Raw genomic sequence first — 22,699 nt, forward strand, 5'->3', positions numbered from 1 at the left:
TGAGATCCAAAATCGAGTGAAGAAGATGGCAAATGGAAATGAGAGAGAAAATGAAAGGTGGGAGAGATAATAAGAGAGCAAGAGAAACAAAGAAAGATAGAAAATTAAAACTAGAGAGTGCAAAAGTGTGATAATTAATAGGCCTTACCCGCTGATTTGCCTGCTCCACTCTGGGGGTATCCGCCTGCTCCACCCTGGGGATATCCTCCCTGTCCCAGATTAGCACCTGAGAAAGAGAGAGAGAGAGAGAGAGCGAGAGAGCAAGAGTGAGGAAGAGGGCAAATGAGAGTGAAAGAGAAAAAATTGAATAGAAAGAGAGAGAGAAGAAAGAAAGAGAGAAATAAAGAGAAAAACATGGCGACAAAGTAAAAGGCTCACCACCGCCAGCTTTGCCTGGTTTTCCTGCTCCACCCTGGGGGTATCCTCCTGCTCCACCCTGGGGGTATCCTCCTGCTCCACCCTGGGGGTATCCTCCTGCTCCACCCTGGGGGTATCCTCCTGCTCCACCCTGGGGGTATCCTCCTGCTCCACCCTGGGGGTATCCTCCTGCTCCACCCTGGGGGTATCCTCCTGCTCCACCCTGGGGGTATCCTCCTGCTCCACCCTGGGGGTATCCTCCTGCTCCACCCTGGGGGTATCCTCCCTGTCCCAGACTGGCACCTGAGATAGAGAGCAAGAGCGAGAAAGAGCGAAAAATGGATTGAGATAGAAAAAATATAAGAGACAAAGATATATAAAGAGAGACAGAAATAGAAAGACAAAGCGAAAAGCTTTGCCTGCTCCATTCTGGGGGTATCCTCCTTGTCCAACACCTGTAGCATAGGTGCATTCATTACTCAAGCGATCATCTACTTTTAAAATAATTTCAATTATATCACCTAACATGCATTAGAATGTACTGTGAAGAGGCAACATGGAACCTGTGCCAGATTTAGCAATGTTTCCAATGATTTTCTTTATGCCACAGAATAGTGAGCCATCCATTGAAAGGAGAAAAGATGTTGGTTAGATTTCTGTCTGTCAGTGTCAGGTCCATTACCTGCTCCATAGCCGTTGTTTCCTGCCCCAGGATAGCTGCCAGCTCCAGCACCGTAGCCTGTGGAATAAGTCAACAAAGCTCAGCACAAAACCCTGTGATTGACTTGAGACTGAGCGACACGATCCCTAAACTCATCGCATTGTGATTGACCCTGATACCTGTGGAGGAAAACATACAGCGAGCACTCATCACATAATACTGCTATTGGCTCCTAGCCTGCGGAGCACAACATCCATACACATTACATATCACTGTGATTAGGCCGTAGCCTGTTTCACACAACATCCATGCACATTACATATCACTGTGATTAGGCCGTAGCCTGTGACACACAACATCCATGCACATTACATATCACTGTGATTAGGCCGTAGCCTGTGACACACAACATCCATGCACATTACATATCACTGTGATTAGGCCGTAGCCTGTGACACACAACATCCATGCACATTACATATCACTGTGATTAGGCCGTAGCCTGTGACACACAACATCCATGCACATTACATATCACTGTGATTAGGCCGTAGCCTGTGACACACAACATCCATGCTTACCACAAAACTGTGACCAAACAGAAAGATATGTTTACACAAATCCAAGCCACAGTGAAAATAAGACAAACCTACAACTCAGGTCAAATTTCAAGTCAACCATCCCTAAAGCGATTCATCAAAAGCTTCCAGTGTGCTTCTAGAACACGAACATAGAGCCAACAAGTCCGGTGCATCATTCATTAAGGGTATTATCATATACAGTGCCTTCGGAAAGTATTTAGACCCCTTGACATTTTCCACATTTTGTTACGTTACAGACTTATTCTAAAATTGATTAAATCGTTTTTTCCCCTCCTCAATCTACACACAATACCGCCCAATGACAAAGTAAAAACATGTTTTTAGACATTTTTGCTAATTTATAAAAAATAAAAACGTAAATATCACATTTACATAAGTATTCAGACCATTTACTCAGTACTTTGTTAAAGCACCTTAGGCAGCGATTACAGCCTTGCGTCTTCTTGGCTATGATGATACAAGCTTCATAACAGGCTAAAACCTGTATTTGGGAGTTTCTCCCATTCTCCCCTGCAGATCTTCTCCAGCTCTGTCAGGTTGGATGGGGAGCATCGCTGCACAGCTATTTTCAGGTCTCTCCAGAGATGTTCGATCGTGTTCAAGTCCGGGCTCTGGCTGGGCCGCTCAAGGACATTCAGAGACTTGTCCCAAAGCCACTCCTATGTTGTCTTGGCTGTGTGCTTAGGGCCATTGTCCTGTTGGAATGTGAACCTTCGCCCCAGTCTGAGGTCCTGAGAGCTCTGGAGCAGGTTTTCATCAAGGATCTCTCTGACTTTGCTCCGTTCATCTTTGCCTCGATCCTGACTAGTCTCCCAGTCACTGATGCTGAAAAACATCCCCACAGCATGATGCTGCCACCACCATGCTTCACCGTAGGGATGGTGCCAGGTTTCCTCCAGACGTGAAGCTTGGCATTCAGGCCAAAGAGTTCAATCTTGGTTTCATCAGACCAGAGAATCTTGTTTCTCATGGTCTGAGAGTTCTTTAGGTGCCTATTGGCAAACTCAAGTGGGCTGTCATGTGCCTTTTACTGAGGCGTGGCTTCGGTCTGGCCACTCTACTATAAAGGCCTGATTGGTGGAGTGCTGCAGAGATGGTTGTCCTTCTGGAAGGTTCTCCCATCTCCACAGAGGAACTCTGGAGCTCTGCCCGAGTGAGCATCAGGTTCTTGGTCACCTCCCTGACCAAGGTCCTTCTCCCCTGATTGCTCAGTTTGGTAGAGCGGGCAGCTCTAGGAAGAGACAAGGTGGTTTCAAACTTCTTCCATTTAAGAATGATGGAGGCCACTGTGTTCTTGGGGACCTTCAATGCTGCACACATTTTTTGGTACCCTTCCCCAGATCTGTGTCTAAAAACCTGTTCTCGGTATTGGGTATTGTGTGTAGATTGATGAGGATTTTTTATTTATTTAATCCATTTTAGAAAAAGGCTGTAAACAAAATGTGGAAAAAGTCAAGGGGTCTGAATACTTTCCAAAGGCACTTTAGCCATTGACACAAAGTGATTGCTACAAACGACAGTGATTGGCACATGCAGGTGGATATAACACACAGACAGCTAGATTGTATGGGGTTACCAATTTTGGTTGCTTTAGCACCCTGTCCATTGGGCTCTCCCACTCCTGGACCATATCCTAGAGACCACAACAAATGTTACTCGACAGTGCTACCTACACAATATTACAGCCACAAAGGAAAATAGAAAAAAGGGACAGACAGAGATTTACAATTGCCTTTGGCTCCCTGATCACTGGGAACTCCAGCACCTGGACCATATCCTGGAGACCACTAAACAAGTTAACTCTGTAGCTTATAATAATAGAAACAGCGTCCCTCTGTTATAGCGCTTGCAACACCAAGGGTTGTGGGTTCGATTCCCGCTGGGGCCAACCATTTATAAAATGTATGCATGCGTGACTGGAAGTCGCTTTGGTTAACAGTGTCTGCTAAATGGCATATATTATTATATATTATGTGTCCGGCTCAAAGGACCATGAAAAACAACACCACCCAGAGAGTGGTTTAAAATAAGAAACATATCGCCCTGTCTCCTCCTACTGTGTCATTGTCCTAACAGGGGACCCACTTTAAACAGTACCTCTCCCTGTGTCCAACCCTCACTGGGTGGTGCCCAGACACAGTGACGTTCCAGAGACTGAGAAAGAGGTTTACCATTGCTTTTACCACCATTGAGGACTCCAGCTCCTGGACCATATCCTGGAGACCACAACACGTGTTACAACCACTGATTATTTAAAACCATTTGCATTCCCACAACACACTGCTCTTTATCCTAGTAATTCAACACATAGATTCTTAGCCATGCACAAAAAAATATCACAGAGACTAGATGACTAGCATTTGGGAGGATATCAGCAAATTTCATGTCACCAAAAATATATTTTTAAAGATCTAAATATACAGCTCCACTTCAATACAGAAAGAGACAGAGACAGAGACAGACTGTGACACAGACAGGGTATCAGAGGTTTACCATTGCTTTCAGCACCGCTGGGTTGCTGAACTCCTGGGCCATATCCTAGAGACCACACTCGTGATTACTTTACACTACTTGCTCAACACTGTTTACAATTGACCATTGAAAAGCTCTGTTACATCCTTTCCAGAACAGTTACAGGCATTCTGTCGGGTTAAAGCGAGACTTACTTCCAATATGGTCTTAACTGTAAAGCTGACAAAGACATAATTGTTGCAGTGGCAGTGCCATCCAGCATGCAGAACAATGTGCAGATCACCACTGATGAAGACTAGCCAGAGAAACAGAAACAACCCAGTAGCAGAAATCTACAATTTTTAGCACCAAGCCCAGTAGACACTCCAACTCCTGGACCATATCCCGGAGACCACAACAACTATTACTTAACACTGGGTCAAAGCAAATTAGCGGTGTAGAATTTATTATCTAAAGTTTTGTAGGTTATGATAATGAGTGCCATCCAGTTATTTAAACCCAGAGATTTAAATTGGCATTACCATTGCTTTTAGCCCCACCATTGGGAGCTCCAGCTCCTGGACCATATCCTGAAGACCACAAAAACTGTTATTCAACACTGCTTATAGAAAATCAAAACCACAACACATGTTGTCTTTGACACAGACAGACAAGACACACAAAGACTGACAGAGAGACACTGACAGGGTAGCAGAGGTTTACCATTGCCTTTGGCTCCCTGATCACTGGGAACTCCAGCTCCTGGACCATATCCTGGAGACCACAACAACTGTTACTCAACACTTGTTACTCAACACAAGTTAGCTGTGTAGATCTGATCATCAGAGGTTCTGTAGCTTATCACAGGAGAGTGTCAGATGAATAGAGATTCAGAGCCTGTAACACTCAGAAACTAGGTTTACCATTGATTTTACCACCATTGGGAACTCCAGCTCCTGGACCATATCCTGGAACCAACAACAACTGTTACTCAACACTGCTTATAGATAATTGATCAAAACCAGTTGCACAACACATTTTGCCCTTGATCCTAGTATTTCATCACATAGCTTATAGCCATGCACAAATATCTAGCAAACACCAGCTGGATGTGTTCAGGAGCTTATCACCAATACTCTTCTAAAGATAGATTACCATACAGCATGCAACACAGACAGGCAGGGTATCAGAGGTTTAGCATTGCTTTTAGCCCCGTTAGGTGCTCCAGCTCCTGGACCATATCCTGGAACCACAACAACTCTTACTCAACACTGTTCTACAATTGACCAGACCAGCATCCATGGATCGGTCAAATTCTACAATATGCTCAATGAACTGGCAACAGGCATGCAAAAATATGTTACAAACTGTAACATTATCACACAGCATGCAAGATCCTGCTCGACCTCAACTTTGACATGGACGACACACATTGAAGACAGACAGGGTAGCACAGGTTTACCATTGGGTTTAGTACCCTGACCATTGGGAACTCCTGCTCCTGGACCATATCCTGAAGACCACAACAACTGTTACTCAATAAATGTTACTCAACATAGGTTTTCTCTGTAGATTTTATCATCAGAGATTCTGTACCTTATTGATAATAAGAGCATTTCACTGTAATAACATGTTTATTTGGCCTGATGGATTGGTCAGAGTACTTAAATGTCTGGCTCGAAGGACCAGGAAAAAGAGCGTCACCCAGTGATTGGTGGACTAAGAGAAAGGAGCCAGTTTACCTCTAAAGTGACAGAGAAATAGAGACTGATGAAGACTCAGAAAGAGGTTTACCATTTATTTTACCACCGTTGGGTGCTCCGACTCCTGGGCCATATCCTGGAGACCACAACAGCTGTTACGCAACACTGTCAACACTGACTTATTGTAAATAATCACTTGCATGAGCACAAAACATGCTGCCCTGGGACCTTTCCCCTCTGGCCATGCACAAATATATTCATCCTTCTCAACGTTCAGGAGTCACATCGCACCAACTTTTGTAGCACATATCATGCAACATACAGTCAAAGAAGCTCCACTTTGATACAGAGAGACAGAGTGTGACACAGACATGTTATCAGAGGTTTACCATTGGCTTTGGCTCCCTGATCATTTGGAACTCCTGGACCATATCCTAAAAGCAACAGCTCTTATTCAAAACTGTTCTAAAAATGACCAGACCATGCAAGCATAATATGCTACAAACATTGGCATAACCACACAGCATGCACCATTCAGCTCAACCTCAATTTAGAGATAGAAAGACGCACATTGAATAGGGCCGTAGACACAGACAAGGTAGCCATGGTTTACCATTGGGTTTAGCACCTTGACCATTGGGAATGCCAGCTCCTGGACCATATCCTGAAGACCACAACAACTGTTATTCAATACAAGTTAGCTCTGTAGCTCTTATCAATGACTATTGAGTTCTGTCTGAAGTCATGAAAGATACAGCAATAGAGATAGAGACTCTGACATTTAGGGATGGTAACAGAGGTTTACCACTGGGTATAGCACCACTGGGTATAGCACCACTAGGTTTAGCACCACTGGGTTTAGCACCACTGGGTTTAGCACCACTGGGTTTAGCACCACTGGGTATAGCACCACTGGGTTTAGCACCACTGAGTTTAGCACCACTGAGTTTAGCACCACTGGGTTTAGGACCACTGGGATTAGCACCACTGGGATTAGCACCACTGGGATTAGCACCACTGGGTATAGCACCACTGGGTTTAGCACCACTGGGATTAGCACCACTGGGTTTAGCACCACTGGGATTAGCACCACTGGGTGTAGCACCACTGGATATAGCACCACTGGATATAGCACCACTGGGTATAGCACCACTGCGTTTACCACCACTGGGATTAGCACCACTGGGTATAGCACCGCTGGGTTTATCACCGCTGGGTTTATCACCGCTGGGTTTATCACCACTGGGATTAGCACCACTGGGTTTAGCACCACTGGGTATAGCACCACTGGGTTTAGCACCACTGGGTTTAGCACCACTGGGTATAGCACCACTGGGTATAGCACCACTGGGTATAGCACCACTGGGTATAGCACCACTGGGTATAGCACCACTGGATATAGCACCACTGGGATTAGCACCACTGGGATTAGCACCACTGGGATTAGCACCACTGGGTTTAGCACCACTGGGTTTAGCACCACTGGGATTAGCACCACTGGGTTTAGCACCACTGGGATTAGCACCACTGGGTATAGCACCACTGGATATAGCACCACTGGATATAGCACCACTGGGTTTAGCACCACTGGGTATAGCACCGCTGGGTATAGCACCGCTGGGTATAGCACCGCTGGGTATATCACCGCTGGGTTTATCACCACTGGGTTTAGCACCACTGGGTATAGCACCACTGGGTATAGCACCACTGGGTTTAGCACCACTGGGTATAGCACCACTGGGTTTAGCACCACTGGGTTTAGCACCACTGGGTATAGCACCACTGGGTATAGCACCACTGGGATTAGCACCACTGGGTATAGCACCACTGGGTTTAGCACCACTGGGTATAGCACCACTGGGTTTAGCACCACTGGGTATAGCACCACTGGGTATAGCACCACTGGGATTAGCACCACTGGGTATAGCACCACTGGATATAGCACCACTGGGTATAGCACCACTGGGTTTAGCACCACTGGGTTTAGCACCACTGGGTATAGCACCACTGGGTATAGCACCACTGGGTATAGCACCACTGGGATTAGCACCACTGGATATAGCACCACTGGGTATAGCACCACTGGATATAGCACCACTGGGTATAGCACCACTGGGTATAGCACCACTGGGTATAGCACCACTGGGATTAGCACCACTGGGTATAGCACCACTGGATATAGCACCACTGGATATAGCACCACTGGGTATAGCACCACTGGATATAGCACCACTGGGTTTAGCACCACTGGGTATAGCACCACTGGGTATAGCACCACTGGGTATAGCACCACTGGGTATAGCACCACTGGGATTAGCACCACTGGGATTAGCACCACTGGGTATAGCACCACTGGGTATAGCACCACTGGATATAGCACCACTGGGTTTAGCACCACTGGGATTAGCACCACTGGGTATAGCACCACTGGATATAGCACCACTGGATATAGCACCACTGGGTTTAGCACCACTGGGATTAGCACCACTGGGATTAGCACCACTGGGATTAGCACCGCTGGGTGCTCCAGCTCCTGGACCATATCCTGGAACCAACGACAACTCTTACTCAACCCTGTTCTACAACAGACCAAGCCAGCAGCAACATTTAGTGTTATCACACTGGCCTGGGTACTCTATATGTCAAAGGTTTCAATATGCTAATTGTAACAAACAGTTGAGGTTACAGACATGCAGCAATGCATCACAAAGACAGAGACAAACAGACAGGGTATCAGAGGTTTACCATTGCCTTTGGCTCCCTGATCACTGGGAACTCCAGCTCCTGGACCATATCCTGGAGACCACAACAACTATTATTGAACACTTGTTACTCAATTCATCTTGGCTCTGTACTCATTATAAACAGAAGTGATGTATCTTATCATAAGAGAGCAACAAAGAAAGAGAGATGGAGATAGACCCGTGACACTCAGAAAGAGGTTTACCATTGCGTTTAGCACCGTTGGTAGCTCCAGCTCCTGGACCATATCCTGGAACCAACAACAGTTGTTACAACAACAAAACATAAATCAAAATCATTTGCAAACACAATGCATGCTGCCCTTGACACAGACAGACAAGATGCACAAAGACTGACAGAGACAAACAGACAGGGTATCAGAGGTTTACCATTGCCTTTGGCTCCCTGATCACTGGGAACTCCAGCTCCTGGACCATATCCTGGAGACCACAACAACTGATACTTATCGCTACATTCTCAAATCTATTCAAATGGTCTTGACACAAAAATTGACAAAGACCTACTCATATTGGTATCACCAAACATGCAATACAGTGAGAGTGTGCAGATCACCTCTGACACAGGGAAATAAACATAGAAACAGAAACAACTCCAGGGTAGCAAAAGTTTAACATTTTTAGCACCAGATACAGTAGGAACTCCAGCTCCTGGACCATATCCTGGAGACCACAACAACTGTTACTCAACACTGCTTATAGACAATTGATCAATACCACCTGCACAGCACATTCTGCCATTGATCCTAGTATTTCATCACATAGCTTATAGCCATGCACAAATATCTAGCAAACACCGACCTTAAGGCGCTACAGAGGGTAGTGCATACAGCCCAGTACATCACTGGGGCTGAGCTCCCTGCCATCCAGGACCTCTATACCAGGCGGTGTCAGAGGAAGGCATAAAAATGGTCAAAGACTCCAGCCACCCTAGTCATAGACTGTTCTCTCTGCTACTGCATGGCAAGTGGTACCGATGCACCAAGTCTGGAACCAACAGGACCCTGAACAGCTTCTACCCCCAAGCCATAAGACTGATAAATAGTTAGATAAATAGTTAGTCTGGGTAGCTTTGGGTTAACTGTATTGACCCTTTTTGCACCAACTCTTTTGACTCATCACATATGCTTCTGTTACCGTTTATTATCTGTTCTGTCGCCTAGTCACCCCGGACACCTGCACATCAACTCGGTACTGGTACCCTGTGTATATGGCCAAGTTATCGTTACTCATAGTGTTTTTAATCCTTGTTTTATTATTTTTCTATTTTTCTCTCTCTGCATTGTTGGGAAGGGCCCGTAAGTAAGCATTTCATTCTTAGTCTACGAAGCACGTGACAAATACAATTTTGATTTGAACACTAGCTGGTTGTGTTCATTAACATATCACCAATTTTGTTCTAAAGATAGAGTACCATACAACACAGACATGCATGCATAATATGCTACAAACTTTGGAATTACCACACAACATGCACCAGAAAGCTCAACCTCAACTTTGAGATAGAAAGACAAACAGTGAAGACGGACGTAAACACATACAAGGTATCAGAGGTTTACCATTGCCTTTGGCTCCCTGACCTTTGGGAGCTCCAGCTCCTGGACCATATCCTGAAGACCACAACAACTGTTACTCAACACTGGTTACTCAACACTGGTTACTCAACACTGGTTACTCAACAATGGTTATCTCTGTAGATATTATCAATGACCATTGAGTTCTGTTACAAGTAATGAAAGATACAGCAATAGAGAAATAGAGATAGAGACTCTGACATTTAGGGATGGTATCAGAGGTTTACCACTAGGTTTAGCACCACTGGGTATAGCACCACTGGGTTTAGCACCACTGGGTTTAGCACCACTGGGTATAGCACCACTGGGTTTAGCACCACTGGGTTTAGCACCACTGGGTTTAGCACCACTGGGTATAGCACCACTGGGTTTAGCACCACTGGGTTTAGCACCACTGGGTTTAGCACCACTGGGTATAGTGCTATACTCCTTGCTGTCCCCAGTTCACCTGGCCGTGCTGCTGCTCCAGTTCCAACTGTTCTGCCTGCAGCTATGGAACCCTGACCTGTTCACCGGACGTGCTACCTGTCCCAGACCTGTTGGAACCCTGGCCTATTCACCGGACGTGCTACCTGTCCCAGACCTGCTGTTTTCAACTCTCAGCAGGAGCGGTAGAGATACTCTCAAAGATCGGCTATGAAAAAGCCAACTGACACTTACTCTAGTGTTACTGACTTGTTGCACCCTCGACAACTACTATGATTATTATTATTTGACAATGCTGGTCATTTATGAACATTTGAACATCTAGGCCATGTGCTGTTATAATCTCCACCCGGCACAGCCAGAAGAGGACTGGCCACCCCTCATAGCCTGGTTCCTCTCTAGGTTTCTTCCTAGGTTTTGGCCTTTCTAGGGAGTTTTTCCTAGCCACCGTGCTTCTACACCTGCATTGCTTGCTGTTTGGGGTTTTAGGCTGGGTTTCTGTACAGCACTTTGTGATATCAGCTGATGTAAGAAGGGCTATAAAAATAAATTTGATTTGATTTGATTTGATATAGCACCACTGGGTTTAGCACCACTGGGTATAGCACCACTGGGTTTAGCACCACTGGGTTTAGCACCACTGGGTATAGCACCACTGGGTTTAGCACCACTGGGTTTAGCACCACTGGGTTTAGCACCACTGGGTTTAGCGCCACTGGGTATAGCACCACTGGGTATAGCACCACTGGGATTATCACCACTGGGTTTAGCACCACTGGGTATAGCACCACTGGGTTTAGCACCACTGGGTTTAGCACCACTGGGTTTAGCACCACTGGGTATAGCACCACTGGGTTTAGCACCACTGGGTATAGCACCACTGGGTATAGCACCACTGGGTTTAGCACCACTGGGTTTATCACCACTGGGTTTAGCACCACTGGGTATAGCACCACTGGGTTTAGCACCACTGGGTTTAGCACCACTGGGTTTAGCACCACTGGGTATAGCACCATTAGGAATACCAGCAACTGGACCATATCCTGAAAACCACAACACTGGTTAGTAACTACCACATACCATTTAAAGAATGCATGTCTGAACACTGCGTAAAACTGCATCAAATACCACAAAAGCAACAATAAAACTATTTCAATAGGGAAGTTAGGCATCCAGTCAAAATGTACAGCAACAGTGTACTTAAAAATCCCTAACAGATCATAGCAGGTTACCAGCTGATATCCACACACTAGAGTGTGATATTTGTCAGAAGGGCAATATCATACAGAAATGCCAGCATCATGCAGTACTGTATGTAGCAGACAGACATAGTAACAACAGACAGAGTAACAACAGACAGAGTAACAACCGACAGTAACAACAGACAGAGTAACAACAGACAGAGTAACAACCGACAGTAACAACAGACAGAGAAGCAACAGACAGAGAAACAGCAGACAGAGAAACAACAGACAGAGTAACAACCGACAGTAACAACAGACAGAGTAACAACCGACAGTAACAACAGACAGAGTAACAACAGGCAGAGAAGCAGCAGACAGAGAAAAAGCAGATAGAGTGACAGCAGAGTAACAACAGACAGAGTAACAACAGACAGAGTAACAACAGAGAAACAGCAGACAGAGTGACGGCAGAGTAACAACAGACAGAGAAACAGCAGACAGAGTGACGGCAGAGTAACAACAGGCAGAGAAGCAACAGACAGAGTAACAACAGACATAGTAACAACAGACAGAGAAACAATAGACAGAGAAACAACAGACAGAGTAACAACAGACAGAGAAACAATAGACAGAGAAACAACAGACAGAGTAACAACAGACAGAGAAACAATAGACAGAGAAACAACCGACAGAATAACAACAGACATAGTAACAACAGACAGAGTAACAACAGACAGAGTAACAGAGTAACAACAGACAGAGTAACAACAGACAGAGTAACAACAGACAGAGTAACAACAGACAGAGTAACAACCAATAGAGTAACAACAGACAGAGTAACAACAGAGTAACAACAGACAGAGTAACAACAGACAGAGTAACAACCGACAGAGTAACAACAGACAGAGTAACAACAGACATAGTAACAGCAGACAGAGTAACAACAGAGTAACAACAGACAGAGTAACAACAGACAGAGTAACAGCAGACAGAGTAACAGACAGAGTAACAACAGACAGAGTACCAACAGACAGAGTACCAACAGACAGAGTAACAACAGACAGAGTAACAACAGACAGAGTAACAACAGACAGAGAAACAATAGACAGAGTAACAACAGAGTAACAACAGACAGAGTAACAACAGACAGAGTAACAACCAACAGAGTAACAACAGACAGAGTAACAACAGAGTAACAATAGACAGAGTAACAACAGAGTAACAACAGACAGAGTAACAACAGACAGAGTAACAACCAACAGAGTAACAACAGACAGAGTACCAACAGAGTAACAACAGACAGAGTAACAACAGACAGAGTAACAACCGACAGAGTAACAACCGACAGAGTAACAACAGACAGAGTAACAACAGACAGAGTAACAACAGACAGAGTAACAGCAGACAGAGTAACAACAGACAGAGTAACAACAGACAGAGTAACAACAGACAGAGTAACAACAGACAGAGTAACAGCAGACAGAGTAACAGCAGACAGAGTAACAACAGACAGAGTAACAACAGACAGAGTAACAACAGACAGAGTAACAACAGACAGAGTAACAACAGACAGAGAAACAGCAGACAGAGTAACAACAGAGTAACAACAGACAGAGTAACAACAGACAGAGTAACAACCAACAGAGTAACAACAGACAGAGTAACAACAGAGTAACAATAGACAGAGTAACAACAGACAGAGTAACAACAGACAGAGTAACAACCAACAGAGTAACAACAGACAGAGTAACAACAGAGTAACAACAGACAGAGTAACAACAGACAGAGTAACAACCGACAGAGTAACAACAGACAGAGTAACAACAGACAGAGTAACAGAGGTTCAACATGGGGTTTAGGTTTAGCACCCTGACCATTGGGCACTCCACATCCTGGACCACTTCCTAGAGACCATAATACTGGTTATTCAACACAACCTAAAACAGGGTGCTCAGCAGCTATCTGATTATAATATATTTACTGTAACGTCATATCTTCCTGCTGTTAGAGTTTAAACTTTTGACAGAGACAGACACACAGAGATAGAGATAGAGCAGATGTTTACCATTGGGTTTAGCACCCTGTCCATTGGGCACTCCAGCTCCTGCACCATATCCTGAAGACCATAACAATGACTCATTAGGTACAAAAATATATAAAAACAGACCAAACACGTGACATAAAAGCTAACATATTGACAAGTTGTTGAATCTGTACGTTAGTCATGGGCATGCTGTCTTAGCGACACTTGTACTGCAACTAATATGAACAATACATATACTTCAGTACCCAATATGACCCAGCATATTGAACACCCCAGCACGCAACAAGCAGTGTTCACTATTAAACTGTGACACTCACTCTAAACGGAAGCTAAACTGAGAATGTAGCAGAGACTCTATATTTAGACTGTCAGAGTCGGGGGGATGAATTCGGATTAGCATGTAAGTCAGAGTTTTGAATGAACCAAGCCGTCCTCTGTGGCGCAACACTGATACATAGAACAGACACCAGGGCACAGACACAGACAGGATCACACACACTGAGCTACAGTTGGGACGACAGGCAAACACACGGTTGCCTTTAGCACCCTGTTCAATAGGTTGCTCTGCTCCAACATCACCAGTCCCTAAACAACCAGTAGAGGTACAGTATATACACATTTTATACAACCGGTGGGTCTAATCCTGAATGCTGATTGGTTAAAAGTGCATTCCAGCCGGTGTCTATTCCACAAGTTTCCACCTGCTAAATCTATACACATTTTATCACACACTCACATACCTTCACTACACATCAACATGTTCAGCTAAGAAGTCAAGTAAATGTTAATTGAAGGTCACTTCAAGTTTTTTGTCACAACTGAATGAAATACTTTTCCAATCTGGATATATTAAATCAAGAACTACTCATTCTGATAAATCAAGGCTGTTAATGTAAATGAGAACTCATTTGAGGCGTAAGTGAAGTGTACACGCTCAAATCATCCCATATGAAGATTAAAAGACATTGGACGACAAAGACGCTGGAGAGACAACATAGATAACATGTTAAAATGACACTTGAAAAAAACACCATACCAAATTCATTAGCAAGCACAGACAGCTGATATGGACATACTAAAGACAGGTTTCTATGAACACCTGGAGTTAGTCACTGATTGAGATACATTTTAAGATTTAAAACATTGTAATTAGATGAAGAGCAACATTCACAAACACTTTTGGAAGGAAACCATAGACAAACAACTTGAAGATGGTGTTCCCTGAAGCTCAGTTGGTAGAGCATGGTGTTTGCAACGCATGGTGTTTGCAATGCCAGGGTTGTGGGTTCGATTCCCACGGGGGGCCAGTACGGGAAAAAAAATTACAAACAAATGTATGACATGTAAGTCGCTCTGGATAAGAGCGTCTGCTAAATGACAAAAAAAAAAAAAAAAAAAAAAAAAAATTAATAAAAAAAAAAGATGATATGCATCCCAGTTGACAACTAACAATGGGATGACTGAAAACAAAAAACAGCAGGTGAAGAGGAGTCTCTAGCGAGCCCCAGTCCATCTGGTATTGTAGGTCTATAGTGTTTGGCTCCCTGTCCATCTGGTATTGTAGGTCTATAGTGTTTGGCTCCCTGTCCATCTGGTATCGTAGGTCTATAGTGTTTGGCTCCCTGTCCATCTGGTATCGTAGGTCTATAGTTTTTGGCTCCCTGTCCATCTGGTATCGTAGGTCTATAGTTTTTGGCTCCCTGTCCATCTGGTATCGTAGGTCTATAGTGTTTGGCTCCCTGTCCATCTGGTATCGTAGGTCTATAGTGTTTGGCTCCCTGTCCATCTGGTATCGTAGGTCTATAGTGTTTGGCTCCCTGTCGATCTGGTATCGTAGGTCTATAGTTTTTGGCTCCCTGTCCATCTGGTATTGTAGGTCTATAGTGTTTGGCTCCCTGTCCATCTGGTATCGTAGGTCTATAGTGTTTGGCTCCCTGTCCATCTGGTATCGTAGGTCTATAGTGTTTGGCTCCCTGTCCATCTGGTATCGTAGGTCTATAGTGTTTGGCTCCCTGTCCATCTGGTATCGTAGGTCTATAGTGTTTGGCTCCCTGTCCATCTGGTATTGTAGGTCTATAGTTTTTGGCTCCCTGTCCATCTGGTATCGTAGGTCTATAGTGTTTGGCTCCCTGTCCATCTGGTATCGTAGGTCTATAGTGTTTGGCTCCCTGTGCTACAGGACCAAGACTTTTGCCCTCTTTCCCAACAGGCACCTGAGGTTCTAGACTTTTAGCCGCCTGTGACTCTGGGACCACAGAACCAACACCTTCGGAACCCTGTGGCTGCTGAGCTACTGGACCTTGACCTTTACCCCTCTTCCGATCTGCCACTGCAGCAGGTCCATAGCATTTGGCTCCCTGTGGTTCTGGAGCAGCAGGACCAAGACTTTTGCCCTCTTTCCTAATGGGTATCTGAGGTCCTAAGCTTTTAGCCTCCGGTGTATGGGATGCCACAGGACCAGAACTTTTGACCCCTTTGCCATTTGGAGCTGCCGGTCCAAAACCTTTGGCCCCCTGTGGCTGCTGAGCTACAGGACCAGAACTCTTAGCTTCCTTTCCCAGTGGAGCTGCAGGTCCATAGCTTTCGACTCCCTGTGCTTGAAGAACAACAGAACAAGGGCTTTTGGGCCCTTCACATCTGGCAATGCAGCAGGTCCTTGGCTATCATGATTGTGGCATAATGTGTCTACATGCAACATGCACCTTTATAGAAACTGGGACAAAGACACACATAGACAGACAAACACACAGGGTAGCAGATGTTTACCATTGGGTTTAGCACCCTGTCCATTGGGCACTCCAGCTCCTGCACCATATCCTGAAGACCACAATAGTGATTACTCAACACTGGTGACTATAGGACGGACTCATGCAGATACGATGCTCTGATCCACGAACATAACCATACACGGACACACCCACTTACATACTTCACTACTAACACAATTCCAATCACACCACAACTAAATATATATGGCTGCCCATTTGAAAGAATTTGGCAGCCGAACAATAAAGACAACCATTGATGGTAAGTAGATAGACACCTGTTAATGCACTGAGCAAACAACATGCATTTACACCATGTCTGACTGAATCAGCAAAAGGCATGAATACTGATTACACAGAAGAGATTGAAAACAGCAACACGAAGAGCAGACATGAAGGCACAAACTGAAAAACGCAGGTAAAAACAAACAAACATGAATGCGGACACGGACGGACACAGCAGGATTGGAAAGTTTACCCGGTTTTGGTCCCTTAGATCCCTGTCCATTGGGATACCCAGCTCCAGCACCTAATGTTTGCAAAGGGGCACTGTCAACTGGAATTATCAAACTCCACATGCAGGGTATGAGGTACAGAGGCTTTGCAGCAATCAACCACATTGCTTGTACAGATGTAGGATCTTAATTTCAGCCAGTTTGCTACAGCAGGAAAATAATCCTGCTGCGACAGGAAATGTGAATTATTATGTGATTAGAATTCATCTTTAAGAGTAAATTGACGCACCTGTGCATCAATCTAAGTAACATTATTAAAAAATCCCCAACAAAACCAGTCAGTTTAATGGACATTTATGTAGGGGTTGATACATTTTTCATTAGGGCAAATTAAGTCTGAAATTTCAAAGTGGAAAATCTTTTAAAACTCAAATTTTGCAAATGAAGATCCTACATCTGTAAAGCCAGTTTACAGATGCTTGGTGTCTATGTAGGACCCGGCTGGCTAATGTACACTGTGCAGTGTACAGTATGCAGATGACAATTTGTAAGGTGCGTGATATGGAAATTCCCACTGATTTATTGATTGGGATTGACAGTTTGTTCAATGAATGAAGTGCTTGAGGTGTGAGCTGTAAAAGATATGAACCCTGGCTTGTAAAATAGTAGGCCATAGTATTGGCCTTTAGATGGTTCAGGCCAGCAGGGATTGGCTGCTTACCTGGTCGTGGATAGCCTCTGGCTCCAGTTCCAGGCCCGTAACCTAGCAACAAGACAAGTAGCAAGGTCAACGGACATGCAACACATAACTCTTTACATCATGTCATTTAACCACATAACCACAAACAGAAAGCTTAAATCACCACTGCTGGAGTTTTTATTATTTTATTCCAAGGTCACATTCTGGTTTATTAGATGAGAACCAATCTGCACTCACAGACAATGGCACAAATTCAACTTAACTATGATTAGATCCAACAGACAGAGACAGAGGAGACGGACTGGAGGATCTTAAATATTGTGTGTTTTATACAAACAAATACCAGGTAACAGAACAAACACGTACCTGGCTGTGTGCCATAGCCATTACCACCGTATCCTGACAAACACAGACACACAGACAGATGATGTTTACTCAGCATTGTTAGTACAAACTTTGGAATAAAACATCTCTTGTCCTGAATGTCTCACTCACCTCCACCTCCACGTGGTTTCCCACCCTGTGAGCCCAGTCCGGCTCCCGTCCCCATTCCTTGGCCATTTCCTGCTCCCAGACCAGCACCTACAATCAGACAAATGGGAAGAAGTCATATTATGTAGACATTTATTAAAATAAATGAATGAATATTTAAATCAACAAGGAAAACTGCTGCAAGAGTTAGACATTTTTGGCATATAGCCATTGTGGATTTCATGTAAATCTCAGTTACTAAGACATTTCCTCTTAACAAGCCTTGTTCAGAGACTGTTTGTTAAGTAAAGTAGTAGACATTACCATAGCCTCCCTGGCCTCCGTTACCATATCCTCCCCTACCCCCGGCCCCTCCTGGGCCTCTGTATCCCCCTTTAGGAAAGACAGTGGAGACATGTCACAGATTGATACACACAAATAACACATTAAACAGAGTAGATAAACACAAGCTGAATCAAACAGAGAATACTTACACTGAGAATACAAAACATTAAGAACACCTGACACAGCCTTTACCTGGATTCACCTGGTCAGTCTATGATCCCTTATTGATGTCACTTGTTAAAGTCACTTCAATCAGTGTAGGTGAAGGGGCCTCAGGTTAAATAATGATTTTTAAGCCTTGAGACATGGATTGTGTATGTGTGCCTTTCAGAGGGTGAATGGGCAAGACAAAAGATTGAAGTGCCTTTGAACAGGGTATGGTAGTAGGTGCCAGGCACACTGATTTGTGTCAAGAACGGCAACGCTGCTGGGTTTTTCACGTATCAGGAATGGTCCACCACCCAAAGGACATCCAGCCAACTTGACACAACTGTGGGAAACATTGGAGTCAACATGGGCAGCATCCCTGTGGAACACTTTGAACACCTTGTAGAGTCCATGTCCAGGCGAATTGAGGCTGTTCTGAGGGGGGGGGGGGTCCCTAATGTTTGGTACAGTAGACTCAGTGTACGTGGTTTAGCTCTATCTTTGAGAAACTCACCTCCTCCAAGCTGCTGAGCCCCCCCTGGATAACGACCACCTGTGATTCATTAGAAAGACAGGTCATGATGGTACATAAATTCAATTATGAATGATGATTGGCAGCACTAAAAATATAAATATGGCAATCAATATTACCCCCCGCTCCTCCGGTTTTGGCGGGCTTGGCTCCGTAGCCTCCCTGTATCCCAAGAGCACCAGCCCCTGGAAGACCACAACAAGACACCACAGGGAGATATGAGACATCAGTGATCAGTGAGCACCATAGCGGAGCACGTTTCTCTATGGTGGGAAAAAACTCTAAACGTTGCATCATATGAGTCTATATTAAATCATTAATAAGGAGGATGAGCATTGCAAGACAGAATCTCAGTCAGATTTCTCATTGACGATTGCACCACTTTCAGTTTTTAATTAATTCTAAAAATGCCAGACAACTTAATCTGAAGCTATATTTAGTTGAGCAAATTAGTTTAGACCATGCTCATGACGGGTCAATTGAGTGCAGTCTGAGATAAGACATAATCTGTTAGGGGCTCAGAAATGTTGGTGGAAGTTCCACTGACCTCCAGCTTTTACACCTCTCATCCCTGCACCCAGAGAGGGAGAGAGAGAGAGAGAGAGAGAGAGAGAGAGAGAGAGAGAGAGATGTGGGGGTGGGGGAGACAGACAGACAGACATACAGAGACTAATAATTGCACTTACCCCTGGGTAGCATTTTCCCCATACTGCCACTTTGAGGTTTCACTCCTAATAGAGACGAAAAACAGAATTGCAAATCACTCTATGAAGTATGCTATGCTGCTATGCTGTGGTTTGGAGAGAGTTGAAGGCCTTCATCGTTTCCTGTTGGCCAGTGCCAGTCTTCCACCATCCATAACGTAAGCATTTGAAACACTACAGCTGATTAAATATTAAATGATGTCATCGGATGATGAGTAGCGTACATCTCACTCCCATCCCATGCAAACTCAGCTCCAACTGGGCAGCTTGAGGGAAGAGAAACAGACATCTCCATTGATGGAGTGGAGAGACAGACAAAAAGGAGGGACTGTGTGCAGGTTGTAAAGGCTTCTTTCACAACAGGTTGTCAAATTTGGACCACTGCTGCCACCTCACCTTCCCATGCTTTGATTCAAAGCAATCAGAAGAGATGAAACTACAGAGGTTTAGCGGGGTCACCAGACTTGGAGCAGGTCCATTTCACTGAGATCCAGGCAGCAAGGACCACGTAGGCCCATTTTCTTCCCTGATCTGACACGGCCATTGGAAATTTGACACATAAATGTCAGTTGTGTGGTTTTGCAGAGATATCTGAGCATGATATCCAAGTTGATTCCTGATAGTTTAGCAACATGTCTACAGCTATCTGTCACTCAGCTGTACAGGTGTAGGATCTTAATTGGATCCCCATGTTGCAGGAGAAATGTCCTGCAATGCATGAAATGTGAAACTTGTAGTGTATTTGAGGTTTGTAATTTTCACTTTGAAATTTCAGACTTGATTTTCCCAGGAAAATATCAATTCATTATAATCCACATAATAATTCACATGTCCTGTTGTTGCAGGATTATTTTCCTGCTGTAGCAAGCTGACTCAAATAAAGATCCAACATCTGTATGTTGACAGGCCTTCCAGACCTCTCAGATAAAGTCACCAGAAACATGAAATGCATGTTGTCAGGGTTTAAAACAAAGTAGTTACTCTGAATTGTTTAAATGTTCCATACAATTTTAAATTGTTTTTATTTTATCCCCAACTATTCAATTATATCAATTATGCTGGCAATTATTTTCTGATTTTCGCTGTGAATTTTAGAGCTTCTTTTTTTAGAAGAGAATTTAACTACATGTGTCAAAGGAATTTCACAACTAGGGAAATAATGTTATATTAAACATATCTTACATTTCAAATGTTATTTCAATTTAATTTGGACAATTCAGATTGGCAAGTTTTTTATGGAAGTTGCAAGTTGTGCGTAATAGGTAACTAAATGTGGACCACAATGCAACAACAACAAAAATAGTTCACGTTTTATATATGAATATAATATGGATATTATACATGCATAACCACTTAAGTAATCAAACTACAATTGTTAAATATTCTTATTTTTTTTATCTAAGTTGAGAAACAAGCAAATCCATAATTTACAGAACAATACAATATCTTCGGAAACTACTATAAACTACTAAATAATTAACATTTAAACATTTAAGTCCAACAGTGAAGATTTAAGGTGGTAACAAGCAGTCCTGTGCTGACACCTACTGTACAGTGTTTCACAACACAATGTAATGCGTCTGAATGCTATTATAATAATGTTCTACAAAGACAGTCTTGAAACTACTCCAACATTAATTCTAACTATTAATTAAAAATACCATTTCAGATGTGCCAACTCTACAATTTAAGAAATGATGGTGGCATGTCTTAATCTCTCTTTCTATCCTTCCCAATCCTCACACACATGTGGGCCTGACTTCTTATCTCTCTCCTTTCTCTCACCTGGGATCTATATCCTTTAGACAACGTTCTCACTTTCTCTCATATTCTGTCATATTCCCTCTCATCCCTCTTCCACATTCCTCTCATCCCTCTTCCATCAACCATTCTATCCTCCACACAGATAGTCTTGGTTATGTCTCTTACCTCCTTGTAGTGTGTGCTGTGCCAGCCATAGGACCAGCGAGGTCTGAAGGACCGCTTTTACCAGCATGGTGGAGGAGACCTGGTCCGGCAGAGAGAAAAACAGGCAGACAGACAGACAGACAGACAAGGAGAGAGAGAGAGAGAAACTGGCCGGCTGGACAGGGGCACAGCACAAGTAGACAGCTCCAGTGTTTGCCCACGCCTTAAATACGATTCTGGTTTTGATACCATCCCCCTGACCAGCCCTGCCCTCTACCCTGCAATTGGCCGTTGCTGCACCGAAGCACCTGCCCCATTTTCTCCCTCTCTCTCTGGACAGGCAGTCAGGTCCACCGCTGCCTATCTAAAGACAGTCCACATCAGGCTGCTGATCAGCTGGAGGGCTGCCAGCCAGTATATTAACATGGCAATGTGATTTGTGTGTGATGAGCGGGATAAGACAATGCTTCAAAGAGGTGATAAGTGTGAGATCATGGTTTAGATCAGGGATCATCAACTAGATTCAGCCGTGGACCGATTTTTTCTTGAGCAGATGGTCGGGGGGCTGGAACATAATTACAAATAATTTGTAAACTGCAAATTGACCGCAACAAGCCCAAACAGATATAATATTTGACTAAAACATCATTTCAAACCTTGCTTAGGGAATGAATGGGCAGTAGGATATGATCACGTGTCTCTCTACTATGCATGGGAATCACTTGGAGCTGATTTTCTGGGGTTTTTATAGACATTTATGTCTAACAATAAAACATTAAATATATAATGTTGCTCAGAAAACTTGGGGGGGGGGGCAAATAAAACCACCCGTGGGCTAAATGTGGATTGTGGGCCTTCAGTTGAGGAAGCCTGGTTTAGATGGTAAGGAAGGGGCAGTAGGACAGAAGGGC

The 22,699-nt window shown here is 44.0% G+C and overlaps 1 protein-coding gene across 22 annotated transcripts in view; it reads right to left on the reverse strand.

Annotated features, from left to right (window-relative positions):
- Window positions 1-21,997, reverse strand: part of LOC115171500 (glycine-rich cell wall structural protein 1.8) — a 28,847-nt gene extending 6,850 nt beyond the window's left edge. For 7 of the 22 annotated variants that reach the window (XM_029728403.1, XM_029728393.1, XM_029728401.1 and 4 more), the window contains exons 1-27: window positions 21,810-21,997; window positions 19,863-19,907; window positions 19,296-19,361; window positions 19,159-19,197; window positions 18,477-18,545; window positions 18,177-18,263; window positions 18,048-18,080; window positions 17,703-17,744; window positions 17,005-17,055; window positions 16,528-16,578; window positions 13,783-13,833; window positions 10,093-10,143; window positions 8,906-8,956; window positions 8,722-8,766; window positions 8,520-8,570; window positions 6,388-6,438; window positions 5,866-5,910; window positions 5,534-5,584; window positions 4,995-5,039; window positions 4,795-4,845; window positions 4,614-4,661; window positions 4,114-4,158; window positions 3,792-3,836; window positions 3,197-3,253; window positions 1,040-1,096; window positions 379-660; window positions 149-226 (exon numbers count right to left, since the gene is read on the reverse strand). In XM_029728403.1, the coding sequence (XP_029584263.1) occupies window positions 149-226; window positions 379-660; window positions 1,040-1,096; window positions 3,197-3,253; window positions 3,792-3,836; window positions 4,114-4,158; window positions 4,614-4,661; window positions 4,795-4,845; window positions 4,995-5,039; window positions 5,534-5,584; window positions 5,866-5,910; window positions 6,388-6,438; window positions 8,520-8,570; window positions 8,722-8,766; window positions 8,906-8,956; window positions 10,093-10,143; window positions 13,783-13,833; window positions 16,528-16,578; window positions 17,005-17,055; window positions 17,703-17,744; window positions 18,048-18,080; window positions 18,177-18,263; window positions 18,477-18,545; window positions 19,159-19,197; window positions 19,296-19,361; window positions 19,863-19,907; window positions 21,810-21,876 (1,654 nt within the window). In that variant the 5' untranslated portion in view covers window positions 21,877-21,997. The remainder of the gene's footprint in view (window positions 1-148; window positions 227-378; window positions 661-1,039; window positions 1,097-3,196; window positions 3,254-3,791; window positions 3,837-4,113; window positions 4,159-4,613; window positions 4,662-4,794; window positions 4,846-4,994; window positions 5,040-5,533; window positions 5,585-5,865; window positions 5,911-6,387; window positions 6,439-8,519; window positions 8,571-8,721; window positions 8,767-8,905; window positions 8,957-10,092; window positions 10,144-13,782; window positions 13,834-16,527; window positions 16,579-17,004; window positions 17,056-17,702; window positions 17,745-18,047; window positions 18,081-18,176; window positions 18,264-18,476; window positions 18,546-19,158; window positions 19,198-19,295; window positions 19,362-19,862; window positions 19,908-21,809) is intronic. The other 15 variants (XM_029728391.1, XM_029728390.1, XM_029728387.1 and 12 more) reach the window with 15 other exon arrangements.
- Between the last annotated feature and the right edge of the window lie 702 nt (window positions 21,998-22,699).

Source organism: Salmo trutta, chromosome 32 (genome assembly GCF_901001165.1).
Source record: "Salmo trutta chromosome 32, fSalTru1.1, whole genome shotgun sequence".
NCBI lineage: Eukaryota > Metazoa > Chordata > Actinopteri > Salmoniformes > Salmonidae > Salmo > Salmo trutta.